At 38.4% G+C, this 21,026-nt stretch overlaps 4 protein-coding genes and 1 long non-coding RNA gene across 8 annotated transcripts; 2 read left to right on the plus strand and 3 right to left on the minus strand.

The window, feature by feature from the left end:
• LOC109718446 lies at positions 613 to 2,518 on the plus strand. Of its 2 annotated transcripts, none has more exons than XM_020244693.1 (2): positions 613 to 1,068; positions 2,058 to 2,518. In XM_020244693.1, the coding sequence occupies exons 1-2, from the start codon at positions 813 to 815 to the stop codon at positions 2,120 to 2,122; spliced, it is 321 nt and encodes a 106-aa protein (XP_020100282.1). In that variant the 5' UTR covers positions 613 to 812; the 3' UTR covers positions 2,123 to 2,518. The 2 variants fall into 2 exon arrangements, with proteins under 2 accessions (XP_020100282.1, XP_020100283.1); XM_020244694.1 differs by having other exon boundaries at positions 618 to 1,068; positions 2,098 to 2,518.
• On the plus strand, positions 3,149 to 6,803 carry LOC109718445 (protein PGR-like). The gene is made up of 5 exons (XM_020244692.1): positions 3,149 to 3,797; positions 3,896 to 4,009; positions 4,735 to 4,957; positions 5,566 to 5,814; positions 6,341 to 6,803. Exons 1-5 carry the CDS (start codon positions 3,652 to 3,654, stop codon positions 6,470 to 6,472), a joined length of 864 nt encoding a protein of 287 aa, XP_020100281.1. The 5' UTR covers positions 3,149 to 3,651; the 3' UTR covers positions 6,473 to 6,803.
• On the minus strand, positions 7,018 to 8,987 carry LOC109718447. Its single transcript, XR_002218465.1, has 2 exons — positions 8,842 to 8,987; positions 7,018 to 7,377 (listed from the first exon to the last, which is right to left on the minus strand). It is a non-coding gene; the product is annotated as an uncharacterized LOC109718447 (long non-coding RNA).
• LOC109718322 (E3 ubiquitin-protein ligase At1g63170-like) lies at positions 11,373 to 15,916 on the minus strand. Of its 3 annotated transcripts, XM_020244505.1 has the most exons (6): positions 15,762 to 15,916; positions 14,662 to 14,846; positions 13,937 to 14,588; positions 13,068 to 13,193; positions 12,307 to 12,601; positions 11,373 to 12,219 (listed from the first exon to the last, which is right to left on the minus strand). In XM_020244505.1, exons 3-6 carry the CDS (start codon positions 14,533 to 14,535, stop codon positions 11,980 to 11,982), a joined length of 1,260 nt encoding a protein of 419 aa, XP_020100094.1. In that variant the 5' UTR covers positions 14,536 to 14,588; positions 14,662 to 14,846; positions 15,762 to 15,916; the 3' UTR covers positions 11,373 to 11,979. The 3 variants fall into 3 exon arrangements, with proteins under 3 accessions (XP_020100094.1, XP_020100092.1, XP_020100093.1); XM_020244503.1 differs by having other exon boundaries at positions 13,937 to 14,846; XM_020244504.1 differs by lacking the exon at positions 15,762 to 15,916 and adding an exon at positions 15,717 to 15,734 and having other exon boundaries at positions 13,937 to 14,846.
• On the minus strand, positions 17,974 to 19,698 carry LOC109718437 (subtilisin-like protease SBT1.2). Its single transcript, XM_020244680.1, has 2 exons — positions 19,216 to 19,698; positions 17,974 to 19,113 (listed from the first exon to the last, which is right to left on the minus strand). Exons 1-2 carry the CDS (start codon positions 19,696 to 19,698, stop codon positions 17,974 to 17,976), a joined length of 1,623 nt encoding a protein of 540 aa, XP_020100269.1.

A 21,026-nucleotide genomic window follows, 5' to 3' on the forward strand; every position in this document is an offset into this window, starting at 1 on the left:
TATATATATATATATATATATATATATATATATTTAACTGGCTGAAATATCAAAGAAGAGAGTTGTGAATTAAAAAAAAAGAAAGTTTAGGGACTTAATTCGTAAATGGAGGCGGCCTTGGTGTATTTGACCCTTTCTCACGAGACCAGCACGTACCGAACTTATCTCCTCGATACCAAACTTTGATTTGTAATATTACACCTCAACCTTTGGTTGTCTCAAAATGAACCCCCGATTTTGCCTTTTTAATTGACATGATTTTGAGCCTAAATTTCTTTAATTAGAGTTATTTGTATTAGCTTCTGAAAAAACAGAGAAAAAACAGTTCTTAAAATTAATTGCTATAACTCCATGGAGATGATGGACGCTTTAAAATAATGGAAATTACTGTTAAAGTTGTTAAATTTAACTGTTCAAAATTTCTCAAATCAAAGCAAAAATAAATAAATAAAAATCTAAAGCTTCGGTTGGCATCGTAGTTATTTCCTATAATTTTACACGCTAAAAAATTCTATAAAATTGCAAGTAAATTAGTATTCCCTCCCACACTATTTGATGTAAAACTTTTATTATCTTATAAAAGAGTAGTTCGGGGGGGTCTTGTTCCAAATAGCCAATAGCGGAGGGGCCACAGTGCACTTTTCCCGCTCTCCCCGAGTCCCATCGGTACCAAACAATCTCGCGGGAGGAGCGAAACCATTCACGAAATCTCCTCGACACCATTACCAACCAACCAACCACTCTTCGTATCCTCTCTCTTTCTCTCTCTCTCTCTCTCTCTCTCTCTCTCTCTCTCTCCTTCGCCTCCGACGATGCACCGCTCCTCGAGCGCCGCGCGCACGTCCGACGAGTACTCCTCCCCCGCCGCCGCCGCCGCGGCGGCGGCGGCGAAGGGCGGCGGAGGCGGCGGGTCCTTCGCGGTGTCAGATCAACTCCCCACCTACGATCCCCGATCCCACGCGGGGAGGAAGGAGGCGGCGCGCGCGAGGTTCGCCGAGGACGCCGTCCACGCCATCCCCGTCGTCCTCGTCCTCTGCGCCTTCCTCCTCTGGCTCTCCTCCGACCCCGGTACGATCACCCCCCCGCATCGTGCTCTTGTTAGGGTTTCTTTGTGTTGTCGTGCTTGTTTGGGTCGAAAGGTATCATCGTCGATCAGGATTACGAGGAAATTTTAGCTTGCACTTGCGTTTGGAATCAAATCTGAGTAGGATTCAACTAATCTCGATTTAGAAGAACAATACGATTCGGCTCGATTCGATTAATTCCAATTTGGAATAAATTGGAGGCGAATTAGATTCCATTTTTGTTTTATTGTTAGGATAGAAATGGAAAATCGTTTCAATATGTTTTACTTTTTGGTTAAACAATAGGAGAAGAGTACATATGATTATTTTTAAGTAGAGGTATATTGGGGCTACAAATATATTTTAAACTAATATCATGAAAAATTCTAGTAAAATCATTTTGAAACCTAATCAAATAATGGTTCCGGAAACAATAAACTAAAGAAAATTGCAGTTCCAATTTGCTGGAATTTTAGGTAATAATTTGGAAATTACTAGGCCATGTAGGTATTTCTGTGGTAATTTTCACCTCTAGATTTTGTGTGCTCTGTTCATATACAATGAAGAGATTTTTAATGAATGTGGAACTAGCAAAAAAAAAAAAAAAAAAAACTGTTTTGATAAGAAATTCAATTTCATTACTAATGTTTTCTTTTTTGTACAAGTGTTTGGTTAGGGAATTAAGTGGGGATGATGGAGATATCCTGCGAGATATCAATTATCGTGGAATTGTGTTATTCTCTGGAATAAGCCTTTATCCCAACTAATTTCAATTTTTCCTAGTGAAACACGGGGTCGATAACATAAGAAGAGTTAAAATCCTTCTTAGGGACCTTTTGCACCCCCCCAGGATAAAAATTCTCAAACAAAACAATACCTTATGTCTTTTCCTTTGCTAATGTAACAACTGGGTGTGGTAAGTTTGTTAGACATTGTCTTTCTTGGATGTTCCAAGATCATGCCTTTTATTTCACTTAGTTTTCTTCTAAACAGAAGTTGTTATGGTGAATAAAGATCATCCTGTTGTTGCCAGAATCAAGAATATGACGAACAATTGATGCGTACGATGACACTCCATCTTAGCACTTAATAAAGGAATTGATCAGAATGTTTTTGAAGAAGCGAGAATAGCTTTGCGAGTGAAGGACCAGAATAAGGGATCTCTACTTCTTTTTCGGAGAAGAGTACAACCAACTACTAGCCTATCTTTTTTATCTTGGTACATATAATTCTTTCGAGTAACTCCATTTATTTGATTCCGTTTTGCAAGTAAGTTCAGTGTTATTTTCTTTGGCATTTTTTATTTTTATGAATATTGAGACTGGAGCAATATTGTCTTCTAACTTGGATGCTCTTTCCATCATTTGGAATAGAAATTTGTTGATGCAAATAGAAACCTATTGATACTGAATAAATCTCCTCTCCCTCGGTGCAAAATTTCTAGCTTCGATGAACATCGCGTGCAAAAGCAAAATTTATCCAGTATCAAACTGAATTTTCCACCGCAATCGATTAATAACTTCGGCTGAAGCAATCTGTTCAATTGGTTTCGTACTTCTGTAGAAAATTGGATTGGAAAGTTCATAAAAAATCAAATGGTTTGCCTTATTTTCACCATCAGTTTTAGATGTAGGGCTCTGTTCAAATTACTGTTCTTGAGAAAGAAAGATGTTATAACATGCTGCAGATGAGCTAGCGATATCTTGGAGCTTATGCACTTAAATCAATTAGCTTACCTTCGTCTTCTTATCTATCTTCAATCTCCATTGTTCACTTTTTATTGTTTGATTTATCGTAGTTTCATTTTTGATCCAAACTCCAATTCTCTAAAATACAACAATTATCTTCGGTCCACTTCAGGTCAAAGTCAACTACGTCGTCCATTCATTTTTACGCATTCACTTATTGTCAAAAAAATTATAGAACCTAGATGAATATCAATTTTATAACTATAAAAGCAAGCAGCAAAATCCCAGTTCGGTACTATGCTATCTTGTTCTTGAAAAAAAAAAAAAAAAAAAAAAAAAAAAAAAAAAAAAAACAAGCAGCAAAAAAATTTATTTAAGCACAAGTCATCTAAAAATCTATCTTAATCAGAACTTCATTGCAAACTTGCAATTGATTATTCACCATGGTATAGTTTGAAAATAGCGCGGAAACAAAGAGAGCGCATTAAAAATGCGGTCTTATGTCTGACGTGGCAAACAATTTCCAGAGACTTTAATTCGGAAATCTTGGCTAGGTTCGTGAAGTCTAAATGAGAATTATCCCTACACCCAGATCATCATCCGAACATCCATGAACCGCTTGATGTATTATCTCTCCATTTCGTCAACTTCCGTACGGACGGCCAGGAGGACCGGATCACAGATGTAACCATGCACCCGATTCACGTGATAGTTTCTCTGTCGCGTTACGGAGGATTCGTTCGCATTGTCGCAGAGCGAGCGACTACAGGAGAGAAACTTGGATTCGAAGAAACCAATGGAGTCGTTTCCATCCTCCCCCTCGATTTTATTACTAAAACCCTAATTATAGTAATGCTCTCGGATTCGATAGAGCGAGAGCGAGATCGACGCGATCGCGGATGGATCCCCTCGCGATCCGCTTCCTCGTCTCCCTCCTCGCCTCCTCCGCGATCGCCGCTCGATCCTTCCGCCGCAGATCCGTGGATCTGTCGGGCGTTCTCGTCGGGATCCCGGTCATGGTGATCCACATGACCGCGGGCTATAGGTTTCGCGATCTCTTCTTCTTCGCCTTCTTCTTCTTCGTGTTCGTTCGATTTAGATCGGATTTTGCTTACTCAGAGGTGTTGAACTGGGTTTTTGAAGGTTCGCGGCGCTTCTTCTGGTGTTCTTCTTCACGTCGTCGAAGCTCACGAGGGTCGGGGAGGAGCGGAAGCGCGCCATTGATGTGGAGTTCAAGGAAGGGGGGCAGAGAAATTGGTGACATTTTGTTGTAGCATGTCAACTGTTTGTGAAAGATTTGGTCTTTCTTAGGCTCGCTAATTGTTGCCACTTCCATTTTTTTTCCTAAACTTTTGCTCTTCTAATTGTTTGATCTTCTAAAATTTTTGCTTCTCATTAGTTGGTAGATTTCATTAAGGATATTTCGTCGTGTGCTGGCTCTACTGAGCTCTTTATTTGATTGCTATACCCTAAAAATAGGATCTTTATTAGTTGGTGTCTATATTTTAGGCCATTTAATGAGATTTTACTTTCATTTAGATTTTTTCTTTTTTCCTGTTTACTTGATGCTAAGTCTATTTAGTGTTTGCTGTAATGCTTAGCTTATGTCGTCATTTGATGAGACGTCTCTAAATCTGGCAAATGATATGTTTGTCCAAAAAAGTGAACAAAAGCTATCAAATTTTGAGTTGTCTAGTTTAGTTTCTAGGAAAGATGGTGGGAAACATTCTCCTTCCATAGCGAAATAGTATGAGATGGTATGGTTAGCTTATTTGTCATATTCAAGATCATTATAGCTTAAAGAGAAGTGCTTTAACGAAGCTATTCCTTCTAATAATCAAGAATGTTTTTTGCTTTTTACTTTGTATCAGTATATCATGGCATTATTGGAGTTCTGAATGATTATTGTAGATGTTTTTTTTGCGGGAAATTCTTTTGCCATGTCTTATAACTTGCTGTCCACCATCTATCCTAATTGGCAGGGTACAAGTTCTAGCAAATAGTGGTATCGCTACAGTTTTGGTAGTTATAGTAGCATTCTTAACTGGGGGACAAGATAGGTGCTTGGATACAAAAGAGTCAAATTATGTAACTGGACTAATTGGTGGTATTATCGGACATTATGCTTGCTGCAATGGAGATACTTGGTCTTCGGAACTTGGAATACTTAGCAGAGGTCAACCGCGGCTGATCACAAACTTCAAGGTATGAGTTTTTTATATTTCTGGGAAATCTTCTATATGCATGGTTCTTAGTTAATCTGGCGTTTATATTCAAGAAATTTCTTTTGTTTAATTAATTTTGCGGAGAAAGTAGAAGCGTTTTACTTTTACTTTGTTGTCCCAATTAGTTCCGTCCATTTATCTTATTTGTAACCCCCGTTTATCTAAATTTTGCTATTCCTTTTTCAAAATCTATTCTTATAGATGTTCAATTCATACTTCATACATAAGTTTGGATTCAAAATAAGTGCTCTGGCTTACATCAGTTAAATTTGCATAATATTGGTCACACTTTGGTTAAAAGCTTCTTTTTGAATCTGGCTAGTAAAGCAGCTTGAAATTAAGTAATTCGACTGTTAACTCTATCTTGCTTTAAGCAGATTTTTACTATAGTAAGAGTTCACTACCTCTCTAAAACCCTACGGAAACTGCTTTTCTGATAAGCTAAAAATCATAACAGAAAGGTGAAGAAATATGCAAATTTTCTGTTATATGCATATTTTCTATTCACATACTTTCTCACTGCTTTTTCAATCAGAAGATATTAATTTTTATTACTACTGATATTATTCTTCACCTCCATTCAATCAGAAAGTTAGAAAGGGCACAAACGGTGCAGTAACTGTTGATGGGTTTCTAGCAGCAGCTGCAGCGGGCTTTGTCATTGGGCTCACTTTCGTCCTAGTTGGATTCCTCACCTCTGAATGTGCTCCTAAGATAGCTCGGAGGCAGTTGCTTGTTGTACCGATTGCTGCAGCAGCTGGGCTGTGCGGAAGCTTGATTGATTCCTTGTTGGGTGCAACACTGCAATTCAGTGGATATTGCACTTTGCGAAAAAAGGTAAATAATTCTTCACCAGTCATTGTTGTTTTCTTTCTGATGGTCATTTGGGCGAAATTGTTTTACGAGTTGTATTATGAGTTTGTTATCCTACTTTCATGTAAGTATCAATATACTGCTTACCTTCATTTGGTATCGAGAGTGTCACCAATTTTATCGGTATTGTCCCCTTTCATCGAATAGATTCAACTCTGCCATCATCTTACATTTTTACATGGTCGGTTTTTCTGATATTCCAATAAAAAGCTAATAAGGATTTTAATAAGCAAAGCTTGATATACATGCTGATTTATTAAGCTTATGGACAACAAGTATAGCATAAAAAGACTTCATTCGGTAGATCTTTGGCTCTTTGATGACTTGATAATTAAAGTTAAGAGGACAGTGGCTCCTCGAATTAGAAGGCCTGACTAGCTATCAAGCACTTTATTGTGCTATTCGTTATCCTTCTAGTACGATACTCCTATTTGGTATATATTTTTCCAAAATTGTTCTAATTGTTCATAAATCTGGTGTTGTTATGCAGGTGGTTGCAAACCCAGGTCCAACTGTTAGCAAGATCTCAGGAAGGAACATTCTAGACAACCATGGGGTCAATGTCGTCTCCGTGCTATTAACAACACTTCTTACAGCGATCGCGTGCTTGTACATCTTCTAAGCATACCGATCCATCATTCCTCTTCGTCTACATTTGTACGGTAGTTAATGCTAGCCGGGTTTTCCCACATTATTACCAGGATTAGTGTTAACAGTTGTACCATAAAGCACACTAGTTGTTAACAAGGCCACGGATTTTAATTTTATTCTTAGTTTTGGATAATTTGATACATTTTATTCTTCTATTAGTTGGGGGGCAAGATTCAAAGTGCGCGGTGACACGATACCTGTTGTACTTTACATTTGTAGAAGCATTTCGTAATTACGTGAGGTAGTTCCTTTTTTTTTCGATTGTATTGTTTCCTGTATGAACTCTAGATGACTTTGATATATGTGCATCTGTCTGATCTGTTTCCTTTAAAAACAACTTCTCTACCTAAAGGTAGAAGCTATGTGTTTAACAGTCAAGATGTTTGCAGCTTCCGCCGACAGCGAGAAGCTGAAATGAGCTTCTAGAATCCGAATGCAAAAGCTCTAATTTCTGCCTTTAACTGTAGCAGTAAGCTGCTGGGGTCTTGTTAATTCTACCAAATTTTGCAAGCAATATAGCATCATGGGAACAAGGTTTTTCAACACTTTATTAGCAACAAACAAAACAATTTATAAATACATAGTTTATACTTGCACACGCATGAAAACCAGGAACTCAAGCAGAGTTCACAAGCATTCTCTCACGTCTTACACAAGGTGGACAGAGGAACATGCGCTCGGTCACAACCACGCCATTATTTTCGCATACAACACTTTTTGCGCTCACATAAATCCGATAGAATCAAGATGCATGAAAACCTCGACACTCCGCAAACTCACAAGAGAATTTACTCTGATTTGCAGCAACAGCAGAGGCAGTCGAGGCAACACTCGCAGGCCTCGTAGCAGCAGAAGCAGCATTACAAGGTGAAAAAGCTGTTCAAGAAAGAGTTTAAACGACTCGGATTAGTAAGTTGAAGTCACCGTGTATTATGATACCTTAAAGGTTGACTTTATAAGAAACGATCCAGAAATAGTCACCAAATCTAAGAGGACAACAGCGAGCAGAAGAATGAAGAAGAAGAAAAAGAGCAATGCAGGTTCCAAACAAGTTACAAACCTTTACTGCTGCAAAACAGTTTGCCGATTTTTGTTGGCATGTTTGATTTCCATCTAACAGGTAATAAGGCAATGAAATCTCTCTCTCTCACAAAAAGATTGCTAAAGACTAACCCTTTAACCTGTTCACAATTTTTTCTTTTTCTTCTGAGGGCTCAAACACCATCAATTTAGCATAAGAGGAAATAGGCAAACAACAACTGATTCAACAATAGCACAATTTTCTTATATCATATAAAATATTTTTCTCAGTTACGTGGGATATATTGCTTATCAACAAATATGATGCATTGGCAATGGGCCTTATCCTTTTCTTTGCATTAGGTGATGGGCAACTAAAATTAATGAAAAGCGACCTCTTTTTTTATGTGATAATGCTAGCTACTTGATTTATGAAAGATCCAATGGTGCGCATAAAATGCATTCAATGACTCCCAACTACTTGATGCATGTATTTATACAATTAGCTCCTTGACTCTGCCTCAAAATTTTTAAAAAATTTTTTTTTCCTCCTATTTTTGGTGTAATATATAAGAAATATATCCAGTTGTTGTAAAATGTTCTTTCACCAATTCATCAACAAAAAAAAACGAAAAACAAAAAACAAAGAAAGATAACTTCATTTAGCATAAGATGTCAATTTGATGAATCCATTTGATATCAGGTGAAGTGTATTTTATATTCAAAATAAAAGTTCGTTACCAGCCGAGGATCGTAGGGACATATATTTTTGTAATGGATTACTCATAATTCGTCACGTAACAGCGGGAAGATGCTAGGGACTTAAAATATTTTTGTTCTGGATTATTTATGATTCCTATAACTTTCCAACTTGAGTCATATAGTGATGATTTGGATATCTTAAATACAAAATATGAAGATTTTTTGCAATATTACAAACCACAAAATGAACAGCCCGTAAAAGCATTCTCAGTTAGTTCTCAACTTTTAATTTGTTATAATTTTATTCCGGACTATTATGTATAGTTTTAATTTATCTATTAGAACTGACATAACAATACTGTGACAAAAATGCCAAAAATCGCGAGCAAATCATAACCATTTTGAACTTGAAGATCAAAGCTAAGCAGTTCATAAAGTGAGGAATTCTCTTTTCGACTCCTCCGACTCGCATAAGAGTTATGAATTATGATATATTTGTGTATTTTCAAGAAAAAAACGAAGTAGAAAAATCAAAACAGAAATGAAGAGGAAGATAATCAACTAATGCATATAATATTTGAGAGAGAGAGAGAGAGAGAGAGAGAGAGAGAGATGGACCAAGCATAGAGCCAGCCCTTCTCATGGTGGCGCTTCTTGATGTGTTCTGCGTAGGACAGGTTCTCTGGATCCGCCATTTTTATATGTCTTTAGATATATATTATACTATATACAGAGAGCGAGAGCGCGAGAGAGAGAGAGAGAGAGAGAGANAAGTGCTTATTACAAAGCATAGAGTGTTTGTGTGTGTGTGCGCGCGCGCGTGTGTCAAGGGTGGTGCCTTCTAGTGTCGGCAACCACGTGCGTGGCACGTGCTTGTGTATATTATTGCATTGCACGTTATAATTTCATATATAGTTTCTATCTCATATATGTAAGTCTTTTTATAATTTTTCTAAAATTTTAATTTTAATAATTTTTTTATTTAATTTTATATAAGTGGATTTATCATATGCGGGTCCATTAATTAAAGTTGCTTTGGTGATAGGCCCCTCCCTCGTAGGAGGAATTCTACACTGTCATACTTGCACCACGTCATCAATAATAAGTCAATTACATTCCTTCATTTTAAACAAAAGTATAATAAAAATACTTTTTTACAATCATGATGGAACATATATTCTTAAAATGATTAATTTGATTGATTTGTTACGCCACGTCACTAATATATCCGTTGCATTCTAGAATTTTTCCTCTCATAGAGTCGTAGTCATACGTTACTGTTGCTCGGCACCAATCCGAACACGTGGCTCGTATTATTATTATAATAATTCAAGAAGACCCCTGGATGGTTGGAAAAATTCTAGAATGCAACGGGTATATTAGTGACGTGGCGTAACAAACCAATCAAATTAATCCTTTTAAAAATATATGTCCCATCATGATTGTAAAAAAGTATTTTTATTGTACTTTGGTTTGAAAAGAAGGAATGTGATTGACTTGTTATTAATGACGTGGTGTAAGTGTGACAGTGTAGAATTCCTCGGATGGTTGGTGGGGACATTCTCTTGCCGTAATTATAATTAAATCTCTTTCATTTTTTTCTCATTCTATTATTAATTTTTTAAATCAGCTTATTAACATTTTTTTCCTAAATAGTTAATACCAAGTGATATCTCCTCGAGCAGTTGGCAAAGAACTAAGTGGTTGGCACCCAAGGTCTCAAATTTGAATTCTAGTCGATTTATATTTTCAGCTAAATTTATTTCTAAAATAAAATAAATAAAGCGAGTAGCGTGCTACTTATCTCTCTAAACAAAAAAAACACCTCTCTCTTTTCTTTTAGATGAAAAAAAGAGAGGGAGAAAAAAAAATTTATTTTGCACCAAAAGTAGAGTGTTTTTTTATCCCTTTTCTTATTTTAAACGACAGGAGCATTTTTTTTTCTTTCTCTCTTCTTTTTTTTCTCCTATTCTCTTCATTCTAACGTAAATTTCATACCGAGAACAGTAATTTTTGAACCCTCGAAATAAATTGGTATAAAATGGTATAAGTCTAAAATTATTATTCTTTTTTTTTTCTAGAACAAACTTGTTCCCGAGTGAGAACAAGATTAATTAAAATCTAAATTTAATTTTAATTATTATATTAAATTATTAATTAATCTAATAAATATATTTAAATTATTATCTATTGTTTAAATAAAGTATTTAATTAATTTATTACTTCTAATTAATTAGCTAATTAATTATTAATAATTTAATACATTTATCCACAAACTAATATATTTATATTGATCAGTCATTCATATTTTTATTAATCTAATTAATTTTTTTACTAGTTACCTAAGTAACATAATTACTAACTGATTAAAAAATTAAATTATTTTTTATAATTAATTAATTAATATATTTTTATTATTTTATATAATATTCAAAGCTAATAAATTTATTAATTTATTAACCTCCTATTCAAATTTAACCATTCAAACATTATTTATTTTATTTTAAAAAAACAATTCAATTTTTTTTTTTAAATACAAAATTAGTCTAATTACTGCTTGTACATAAACATATACCTATCCCCATCCACACGAAGAACACCAAACCAGAACCGCAAAGCTAGCTTGAATTAAACAGAACAAAAGAACAAAACCAAGGTTGAAATAGGATCAAACCGNAAGTGACGTAATAAACTAAAGAGTTCAAATTAATAGATGGAGAAACACTTCTACTCACATTTAAATTACAGTAGTTGTGTCAAATCAACGGAGATTAGCAATGCTTGATAACATGGTTGGGTATAAATCTTGATTCGCTACAAATGATTTGAACTTTTCTCTTTGTTTATTACGTCACTTTATCTGAAAAGCGTGAAAGCAAATCACAGATTTATCCCCAAAGTACTAAGACAACGGGCAAAGCAGATTTCACAAATAATCCAACCATAGCTGTTGTTTACCTTCACAAGAGAGATAAGATCGACAAACACAACCCGCAGAAAGGCCTAAGAATAGTCTTAGAATTTCGGCTCACGTGGACAATGGAAATAAAATGAACCACATGCGACGGCAAAGACGGGTACTTCGACCCATCGATGTCTCATGTCACATGCTGAACCACTTATTTCCCAGAATTAAGAGGCTTAGAACCGACTCTGATGTTTCAATACTTTATTACTGTAAAACGACTGAGTAGTGAAATTGCATATTGTTCGCAAGACAAAAAGTAATAATAATAAATTTCCAACCAAAGACATTGAAAAAAGGTGAGGTGTATAGCTAACAAACTTTTAACCACTATGCAGCAGGTCGTCATGATTTAACTGTTTAATGTATATTCAGTTTTCCACTATAGAGTTTATCTGTTCCAAATCACTCTTTCTTTGTGTGTTGTGAATCTCCAATAATTCAGCATCACTATGAAAAGCAAGCAAGAGCGGAAAAACGATACTCATCTTTTATGTATATAAAAAGGTGACCTGAAATTTCACTGGATCCCCAATTATTTCTGAGTGTCATTCCCCCAGATCTATGGCCTCTTCACTTACACCGAGCTGAAGATGTTTTGATTCGCCGGAGGCCTTATAGATCCCTGTTACCACCATCAGCATAGAAAACCAACAACCGATTCCAAAGCAAAACCCGGTCGAAAAATAAAAGACCTTCAGGTTTGCATCGAGATCGATGCCCATAATTAGGGATCACAAAAGAACCCCTTTTTTTTAACTCTGATGATACTATCAAGAGGCCATGAAAACTTATGGCATTTCTTGTTGCAGGTCCAAGCCATTCCCGACTCTCCTATCGTTCTGGCGTCGGCTAGGGTTTGTCGTCGAGCTGGAGGAGCCCGAGGTAGCCCCTACTTCAGATTTGCACAGAGGGCAAAGGGCATTGATTTTGAGCCATTTGTCTACACACTCCTTGTGGAAACAGTGCGAACAAGGAAGTTCACGGAGCTCATCGTTTTCAACATACATTCCCAAGCATATGCAACAGACCTGTGGCATAGTTGCTAAAAGTTAAAATAAAAGGTAATGACACGATTTAAATTTAAGTGCATGGAAAAGTATAAAGAAAAAACTCACAGCATCCTCAGCCAAAATGATTCTCTCCTTGTCGGTTCCTGCAGCCAAAATCCCAACTTCGCTTTGGCCTTCTGTGTTAATTTCACTCTCTAAACCACTACGACGCCGCTTTAATTTGAACTTATATGTAGGTAATGCATCAATCGATTCGGAGGTAGCACCTCTATTTTGGTTCATTTCTTCTCTAATACCCATAATGGATATAATACAAGGCAAGCAGCAGCATATCATTGCACACAGAATGAAAGGCATTGCATAACCGATACAGCTGAATGTAAGGAACACTATACATAACCTGCAAGGAAGAAAACAATAGGTTTTATATTTTAATACTTATAACATTAACAGTAAAAAGAGAAGATACACATGTAGGTGTTAAATTAGACTATTAGTCATTGAACTTAAAGAGGAATTAGGCCACTGGTCACTGAACTTCAAAGTGCTGTAATCAATGCATTGAACTCCAGTACCTGATACAATTAGGTCACTCCCTCACTAGTGAATTAATTTACCAGCGGGACAATGTGGAAATTAATTAAGCTGCCACATCATCTCATCTAGGCTATTGTGAATCAGCTACCACATTATTCCACATAAATGCATGCGGTGAAGAGTAAGTCACCCCTTCCATTAGGGACATTAAAATAGTCTCTAACGGAGAATACGAAGTTCAACGAGTCAATAGCAAAATATTGAAGTTAAGCGGCCTAAGTAAAATTTCCACAATAAATTAAATTGTGTAATTTGTCAAATTCAATTACCTGTACAAGTTAGGAGCATCAGAAGAAGAAGAATGCCCGCCAAATATCCACACATTTCCCACAACAAACCACACAGCAAAGAAGCAGTCCAGTGCCATTTTAAAATGTTCAATAAGCGCATTAATCCTGTATATCACAAAATTTATATTATCTTAAAGTTGAACCAATATAGTAGTCATAAAAGTGATCGAAAGCACACAAAATTCTTTGCATTTTGATAGTATTACCACAAAATGATTAATCTGAAAGCCTTAATATATTAATATGCAAGAAGGGCTTTCTAATTAAGAAAAATCAAATTTCCTGAGAATCAAGTGTACATACTTCACAAGAAAGTTTTTCCATATTGAATGGCTAGATGATCCCAAAAAAAAGGGTCCTAAGCATACAGAAAAAGAACCAACACCGCATAACTTTACAGCCACCACCTACTAGCTTACAAGTTGCATTACCAATGAAGAGCAATTCACTATGACCCCATGTTTTTTGCTAAAAGTCAATTAGTCTCAGAATACAATTACAAATTTTGATACACCTTCTCTGAGAATTAAAGAGATTTTTAGTACAAGGAGCAAAAATAAGTCATGATCTGGTCTCTCGGATAACAGATTTAAAAAGCACCCATTATTTAGGATTGAATTTCATAAAGAATAACTGAGCATCACATTGACAGTTACTGAAAATAAAGAACCCTTTCACTCCTATTAAAAATTATTCAAAAGAGTCTATCTTTAGCATCTGAATGTAACACAGGTGCTCAAAAGAACCAAGTAAATAGCGTCTCTCAGAAATTTCTGCGATGAAAAAGAATCATAAAGACAACAGAGATTAATATTGCAGTGGGCGAGATAAATGTTAAAATAAGGTACCTTGGATTAGCAGTTATTATATTTTGTCTTAATTGTGAGACCTCGGCATTTCCATGACCATGCACTCCTTCTGAATTTTGAGCACCAGAAATGACAGTGTAAGAAGATTGTGGAAGGTTGTCTGGAGAAGAAGATCCCTGACGTGATTCTTGTTCAGAGTTCAGGTTGTTGCGATGAATATAGCGCCAATAAAGATGAGGGAGGGTAGCAATACAGCCCACCGTATAACCAATAATCCACTCAAACAAAGGAGCTTTTGGGTGCTCATGCCTTGAGAGGGCGAGGACGATAACTGCTGCTATAATTTGGCTCACATTGACAACGAGCTCAACTGAGATCCAGAGTCCAGAGTTCAAAGGGCTTCTGCGAGTGGCACGATTGTAATTATCACCGCCTCTTCTATTGAAAGAAGCATTTCTAGAGTTAGATACAGTCGGTGATGGTAATGATGGTTGTGAGAGAGGAGGTGATGTGCTTGTTGAAGGTCTATCATTGTAATTTAAATCAAAGTCATCACGACCATTTTGATCAGAGATTGAGGCCGATCTTGGTATATCAATTGCATGCTCATGGGTGTTAGGGTTTGCTGTGCGGTCCATCAATAAAGGATGTCTATCAGTTTGAACTTCACTTTGTGGTTCCAGCAGGGAAACTGCCATCAACAAACACAGCTAAACATAAAATAAAAATTGGCATAGAAGTGCTGAGCTTGCCTCGTTCCTAACCTTCACCAACTTTCCTCTTAATACGGAAACTTAATATCTCGGTAAGAGCTCGGTCCGATCTCCAAAAATAAATAACTCCAACTTCAATGAAGTTCTTTGGAATCACCACAGAACAATTTGCAATAAACCAGAAAAATAAAATCTCTTTATTTTCTTCTATTGGTGAAAGAGAAATTCAGAGACACCTGCAATGCAAGATATATAACATCGACAATTAGCACTACTGTACAAATTGTGAAACTTTACAAAATCAAAAGTATTTTCGTACACAAATAGCCAACTGAGGAGCTTCCACACATATATAACTACAGTAAACAATCCAAAATGAAGAATAGATAGATTAGTGGCCTAACAACGAACCTTCCTTTCACCCTATAAAATAGATATGTACTCTATGGCATTTTAACATAGGTGAAATATCTGATAGGTTTCATTGCTACAAGTAAACATTAATTATAGTGTATCTAGAGCTCATTAAAGATTTTAGTACATATATAACTTAAAGAAGGAAATGCACAGATATTAATTGCAATACTATGATTCCAATTATGAGATAATCAAAGTACAATGCCCCTAGGGTAATTATCCAACGACACAAATACAAAACGCCCTAGGCATCAAACTCCCATAAAATCCAAAAAGCAAATAAAGTCATCGAATCACGATACCAATCCCGAATCCCACTAAATCCATTCTAAACAGTTAGAAACTCATGGAAAAGAACAAAAATTAGGAAAATCCCATGAAAATTCCTGCAAAAAGCAACCAGCATAGATCGAAACAAACCGAGAATGTAATAAATAGTGCAGAAACCCTAATATTGTGTCACAAGCAAAACCAGATGCCATTTTCAGCTCATTGACCCCAAAAACGCCCACAGAGCCCCAATCCGCGAGTTTGTGAAGCACGAAAACACTAAAATGAACCCTAAATTATTCAATTAATGAAAAAAATATCAATTCCAAACCAATCTGAGAAGAATCGGTTCCGAATGATAGGGAAAGCTCGAATCAATTCCATCCCTAAACGAAACCCTAAAGCGAATACTAAATTACTTGAGATCGAAGCAAATGGAGGAGGAATCGAGGGCGAAATCGTACCAAATCCTCTTCTAACCCATCGCCCTCGATCGGAGTCGAAGAGGAATCTCGTGGGATTCTCCTCAAATTCTCTCTCCTCTCTCGCCGTTCTCGTTTTCTTTTTTCCTTTTTTTTTTTTGATTATTTTTGGGGCGTCAGCTTTTGGGTGTATCCATTTCGTCGATGAGCCGTTGGAATATACGATGAGGTGAGAGGGCAAAATTGGAATTTCGCCTCTGCGCCGGTTTCAAATTGTCCGAGTAGGGAAATCATGAATCAATCTTGACCGTCCGATCAATCGACTTTGACGGTGATGGGGTGAGTTGGACGGTTGCCACTTGGAGGCTTGAAAACGATTTGCGGATTAGGTGTGCATTCTGAAACACGTGTCGGAATATCATTCGCTGTTGGTTGTGTTGTGCGTTTTAGAGGGGAGTCGGTTTGATTGCGTACTTAGTTCCAGGGGTATTATCGTCATTACGAAAGGATATAAAGCGACGCGATACATTCGTCCTTAGAATACGTGACGCGGTCGGAGATTATAATGGGTGGCATTTTAGTCATTTCGCTTATGTCTGAAATTTCGACCTGATATTTTTGAAATAAAATACTCGACGTACGATGAACATTGGACGGTTAAAATAAGCGGAATTTTACCAACATAATTCTCGTGTTCTTTATGGCCCGTTCAATCGGCGTAGTCTTATTGCCTACACCTGGTGCACCGGTGAGCTCGTGCACCACACTCCATCAACAATTTTACGTATTGAATAATTTGATCTTATCCTTCAACAATATGTATGAATGATTGGATAAAAAATAAGATCATATATAGGGGTACCTGCTACACTACCTAGGTTTAGCAAATAATTTTTCAAGATAAATAAAATTGATGTAATAGCAAAATTAGAGGAGAGTTATGCATTGATATTATTGGAAGCGTGATTTTTTCTAATATCAATTGTTAGAATCGATATTTGCATTGATACAGATTATGTCAAGATTCAAAATAGAACAAAATTATATGAGGAAAAGATACTAAAGACCCTAGAAGACACACCCTCGGTCTTATACAGCCACGTCTACTGTGGCTTGTTCCTCTTAGTAATCTATGTCTAACTATATATAGCTATTAAATCATAACAGATGATAAATTCAACTTTTACTTTAGATAATTATATATCCTGCTCAAATTATATTAGTTTTTAAATATAGTCAATGTATATTTTGGATAAACTCTATCTCTAATTAAATTTTAGATCACGTTTGGATTACTATTCCAATAGATACATCACCCATGGAATCAAGCACCTTTGACCCGTCGATTACTATTCCAATAAATTTAGTCAATTAATTGATAAGTGTACATGTGTATAACATTACTAGACACAGTCCAAGTAAGACAATTTCATTTTGATTCGTTAACGCCTTGGTTGTAAGATCATTGGATCCGTCGAGGCCATAATTTCAACATCGTTTTGTTAAACTTAAAAATGAAGCAAGTATAATTGCTCTCCACTCACCTTTTTAAATGCACAAAATTAAATACAAGTTGCATCTTAACAACCTAGCCCATTAATTAATTAATTAATTAATTAATTAATAATTGTATATTAAGTCGGTTCCCTAATTATTATTCACAAGATAAAAGCATGCTTTCGAAACTGAGTTAATAAAGTGCGAAATATAACTGGACATGTTTTCTAAGTTTCTTTGTTTCTAAGTGTATACACAAATTACGATACAATTTTTAATTTCAATCTGTTGCCCATCCATTATGGACATATAAATTAAAGATGCATAAAAATTATCAATGCGTACGCGTACAAATACAAGCTTACATTAATAACAAAGTCAATGTAATACAAGCTTATATTAATAATGAACACAACAAGTTTACATATTAATTAATGTTATTCATTTAACTCCACCAGGCACTCACAAAAGGAAATTAACCATGATAACAAATAACGTAAAAAAGCCTTCCAAACCAACATTTTATAACCCCTTGCAAGCGTGCATGCATGCATGCACGCATGCACGTACGTAACCGCCTCAAACGAACTTAACCGCAATCGGGGTTTTGACGACCCGATCCCCAGAGACCCACTCGATTTTCCCCGCGGCGTACTTGACCGGCACGACATCCGAGGCAGGTCTGAGCACCGCGAGGCTAACGTTAAAGCTCGCCTCCTGGTACAACCTCGAAAAGCGCAGCTGATGCGTTGACAAGTCAACCCTCACCCCCCTCCGGCACCGTGATGCGCGCCCTGTACACCGATCTCGGATTCCCGACGTTCGTCGCGGTCCGGCTCACCGTTACAGCGGGCCCTTCCCTCCGCTGCAGCGACACCTGTATCGACGGGTAGTTCATCATCGGCGCACTTGTCCACCTCATGGCCGAGCAATTCATCCGCCTACGGTACAACATCCGCATCTCCATGTTGGTGTACCCGAGTGCGCATAAATAGCCGGCATAGTCACCAGGCTGGATGTCGTACACAAGCCCGGGATCAATAGCTCTCAGGGGGTCGACGTGTCCGGCGCCAGTCGTGAATATGCCTGCCGTTCTGTTCGATAGCTCATCGGTGATCGGATTCCCGTCGAGGTCGACGTCCTTTGCCGATGTTATAATTGCCGAGTGTACGAAAGCTGGCGACCATGTCGGGTGTTTGTTTCCGATCAGCGCGGCAATGCCGGCCACGTGAGGGGTCGCCATCGACGTGCCGCTGTCAAAGTTGAATGTCGATTCTGCAAGCCCAGATGGATTGGACCCGACCTCGAACGGCCATGCTGCGAGGATGTTCACACCCGGCGCGAGCACGTCGGGCTTCAAAATCCCTCCATTCGACAGCGGCGGCCCACGGGAGGAGAAGTAGGCTACCGCGGGCGACGGGCGGTGGCCATACGTCGTCGCATTGAAAATGATCGACGCATTTGCACCACTAACGCCCGTTGAATTTTGCAGCGAGTAGTAGTAGGTTTGAACCTTTAGCCCATCCAAGTAGCCCAAGTGCACCACCGGAAGAACGTGTGGTTCTGAAAGCGTCGAGTAACCTTTCTCCTCCGGATTCAGCAGTATCAGCGCCGCCCCGCCGGCCGCGTACACCACCTCGCCCTTCTCGACGTTCCTGCTGTTGCCAAGGTGGCACAGCACTATCTTCTTCCACACATCGATGGAGTTCAGTGACCCTTTCAGGCAGTACTTCGCACTACGGCGGCCAATCGCCCCCGGATATACAATCGGCAGCGTTCTCGACGTGTTGAACGAGCTCGGCTGGTATGCTGTTTCGCCCTCTAGCGCTTCTCCGTTCCCGAGTTTCACGATAGATTTAATCCTCCGGTCAGTAGATGTTGCCCCAACCGTCAATACCTGTTAAATATAAAGTACTAAATACCTTTTTTTTTTTGGTTGCAACGTAAAGCATCGTTCTTTTATTAAAACATGAGATCCGGAGTTGATACCAGTACGCACCCACGGCGCGTCATGTGCCAACGTATTCTCATTCGCCCCCAAGTTGCCTGCAGCAGTGACGGCAGCTATCCCGCGCAACACTGCAGCCAGCGACCCCTTCGACACGCCATCATTGTAATACCTATCCGCTGCATTGCCGCCGAGGGACATGGAGATGATGTCGACGCGGTCGTAGATGGCCTGGTCGATCGCGGCAAGTACGTCGCTGGCAGTGCAGCCGTCTTTGAAGCACACCTTGTAAATGGCGAGGTGCGCCCGTGGCGCCATCCCCGCAGCGGTGCCAAGAGTGCTTCCGAGGACGCTGGCGTTGTCGATGAAGTTCCCGGCGGCGATGCTGGCCACGTGGGTCCCGTGCCCCGCGGTGTCGACCGCCGAGGCGTTCGGTGACGCTTTGAACCCGCGCGCGGCGATGATCTTGTTGTTGCACGAGACCCCGCTCGCCACGGAGCAGTTTCCTCGCCAGTTGGGCGGCGGCAGCGGCATGTCCGAGTCGCCGAACGAGGGGTGCGTCGGGTGGATCCCCGTGTCCAGGATCCCGATCACGACGCCCTGGCCGAAGCTCGCGTCTGCCTACGTGGCGCCGCTCCGTTGGGTGAGGCCCATGAACTGGGGGGTGTACGTGGTGAGGAGTGGGTGGACCTGGTCCACGCTCGCGTGGACGAACCCGGGCTTCGACTCCATGGCCCTGACCTCGGCTGGCGTCAGCCGCGCCGCGAACCCGCTCATGACGTCACGGTGTAGGAGTAGACGAGGCGGGGCGCGCCGGAGTGCAAAGTCGGCGTCGGTAAGAAAGACCCGTGATAGCCACGTAAGTCGTCGAAGCCTAAGGAGTCGGCGCCGAGTGGCTCGTCGACGTGGACGATGTACGTGCGGAGTTCGTTGGAGTCGGCGTTTGGTTCGTTCACGATGGGGAATAGCTGCGCATGAATATTAATCGTTATAATAATTGTTAGAAGAGAATAGACGGTGACGAGAACAAGTCGTTGCCGAGTCTTCATTTTTGTGTGTGAACGAACGATAAAAGTGATCAGAGAAGAAGAGAGCGCATCTGAGCCAGGTTTCTACAATGGGAGTATATATATATATATATATATATATATATATATATATATATATATATATATATATAGTTGAGCNAAGTCTTGTAATCAAGATCAAGAGTATAGATCTTGTTTTAAATAGTTTAAAGAATTTTCTAACAAAAATTCAATTGATTTGAATATCTTTACACCGTTAAACGAGAAAATGCCTCATATCGACCATTAAAATTATAAATTTTGAAACTCTTTGATCATTAAGCAAATGATGTCGAAAAGATTTGAAACTTGATTTCTAAACACTTCAAGTGATATATATCATATTCAACGGTGCCGATCGTCGATTTGGAGGCTCCATCATCGAAAATAAATGGGTGGTAAAAGAGTCCGTTTGCTATCGATAGTATTCTAGCTCAACTAATATATATATATATATATATATATATATATATATATATATATATATATATATATATATATATATATATATATATATATATGTAGAGATCGGTGCACATGGGCTAGAGAACTGGGGAGAGTAGATACATACATGTATATATGTAGAGATGCACATGGCTGTATTAATTATAGGTGTTTTTAGTAGTGAATCAAAGGTGAAGAAATTTGTATTAGAGATGTTTTAAGTAGTGAATTATAGGTGAATTATGGTAAGCATGCAATGAACGTCTGCATTATTTTTATTAAACAAACACGAAGAAATAATAGTGGGAATCCGATGGCCATACAGCGAAGTGACAGTGTTATAATAATAAT

Source organism: Ananas comosus, linkage group 12, assembly GCF_001540865.1.
Source record: "Ananas comosus cultivar F153 linkage group 12, ASM154086v1, whole genome shotgun sequence".
Classification (NCBI taxonomy): Eukaryota; Viridiplantae; Streptophyta; class Magnoliopsida; order Poales; family Bromeliaceae; genus Ananas; species Ananas comosus.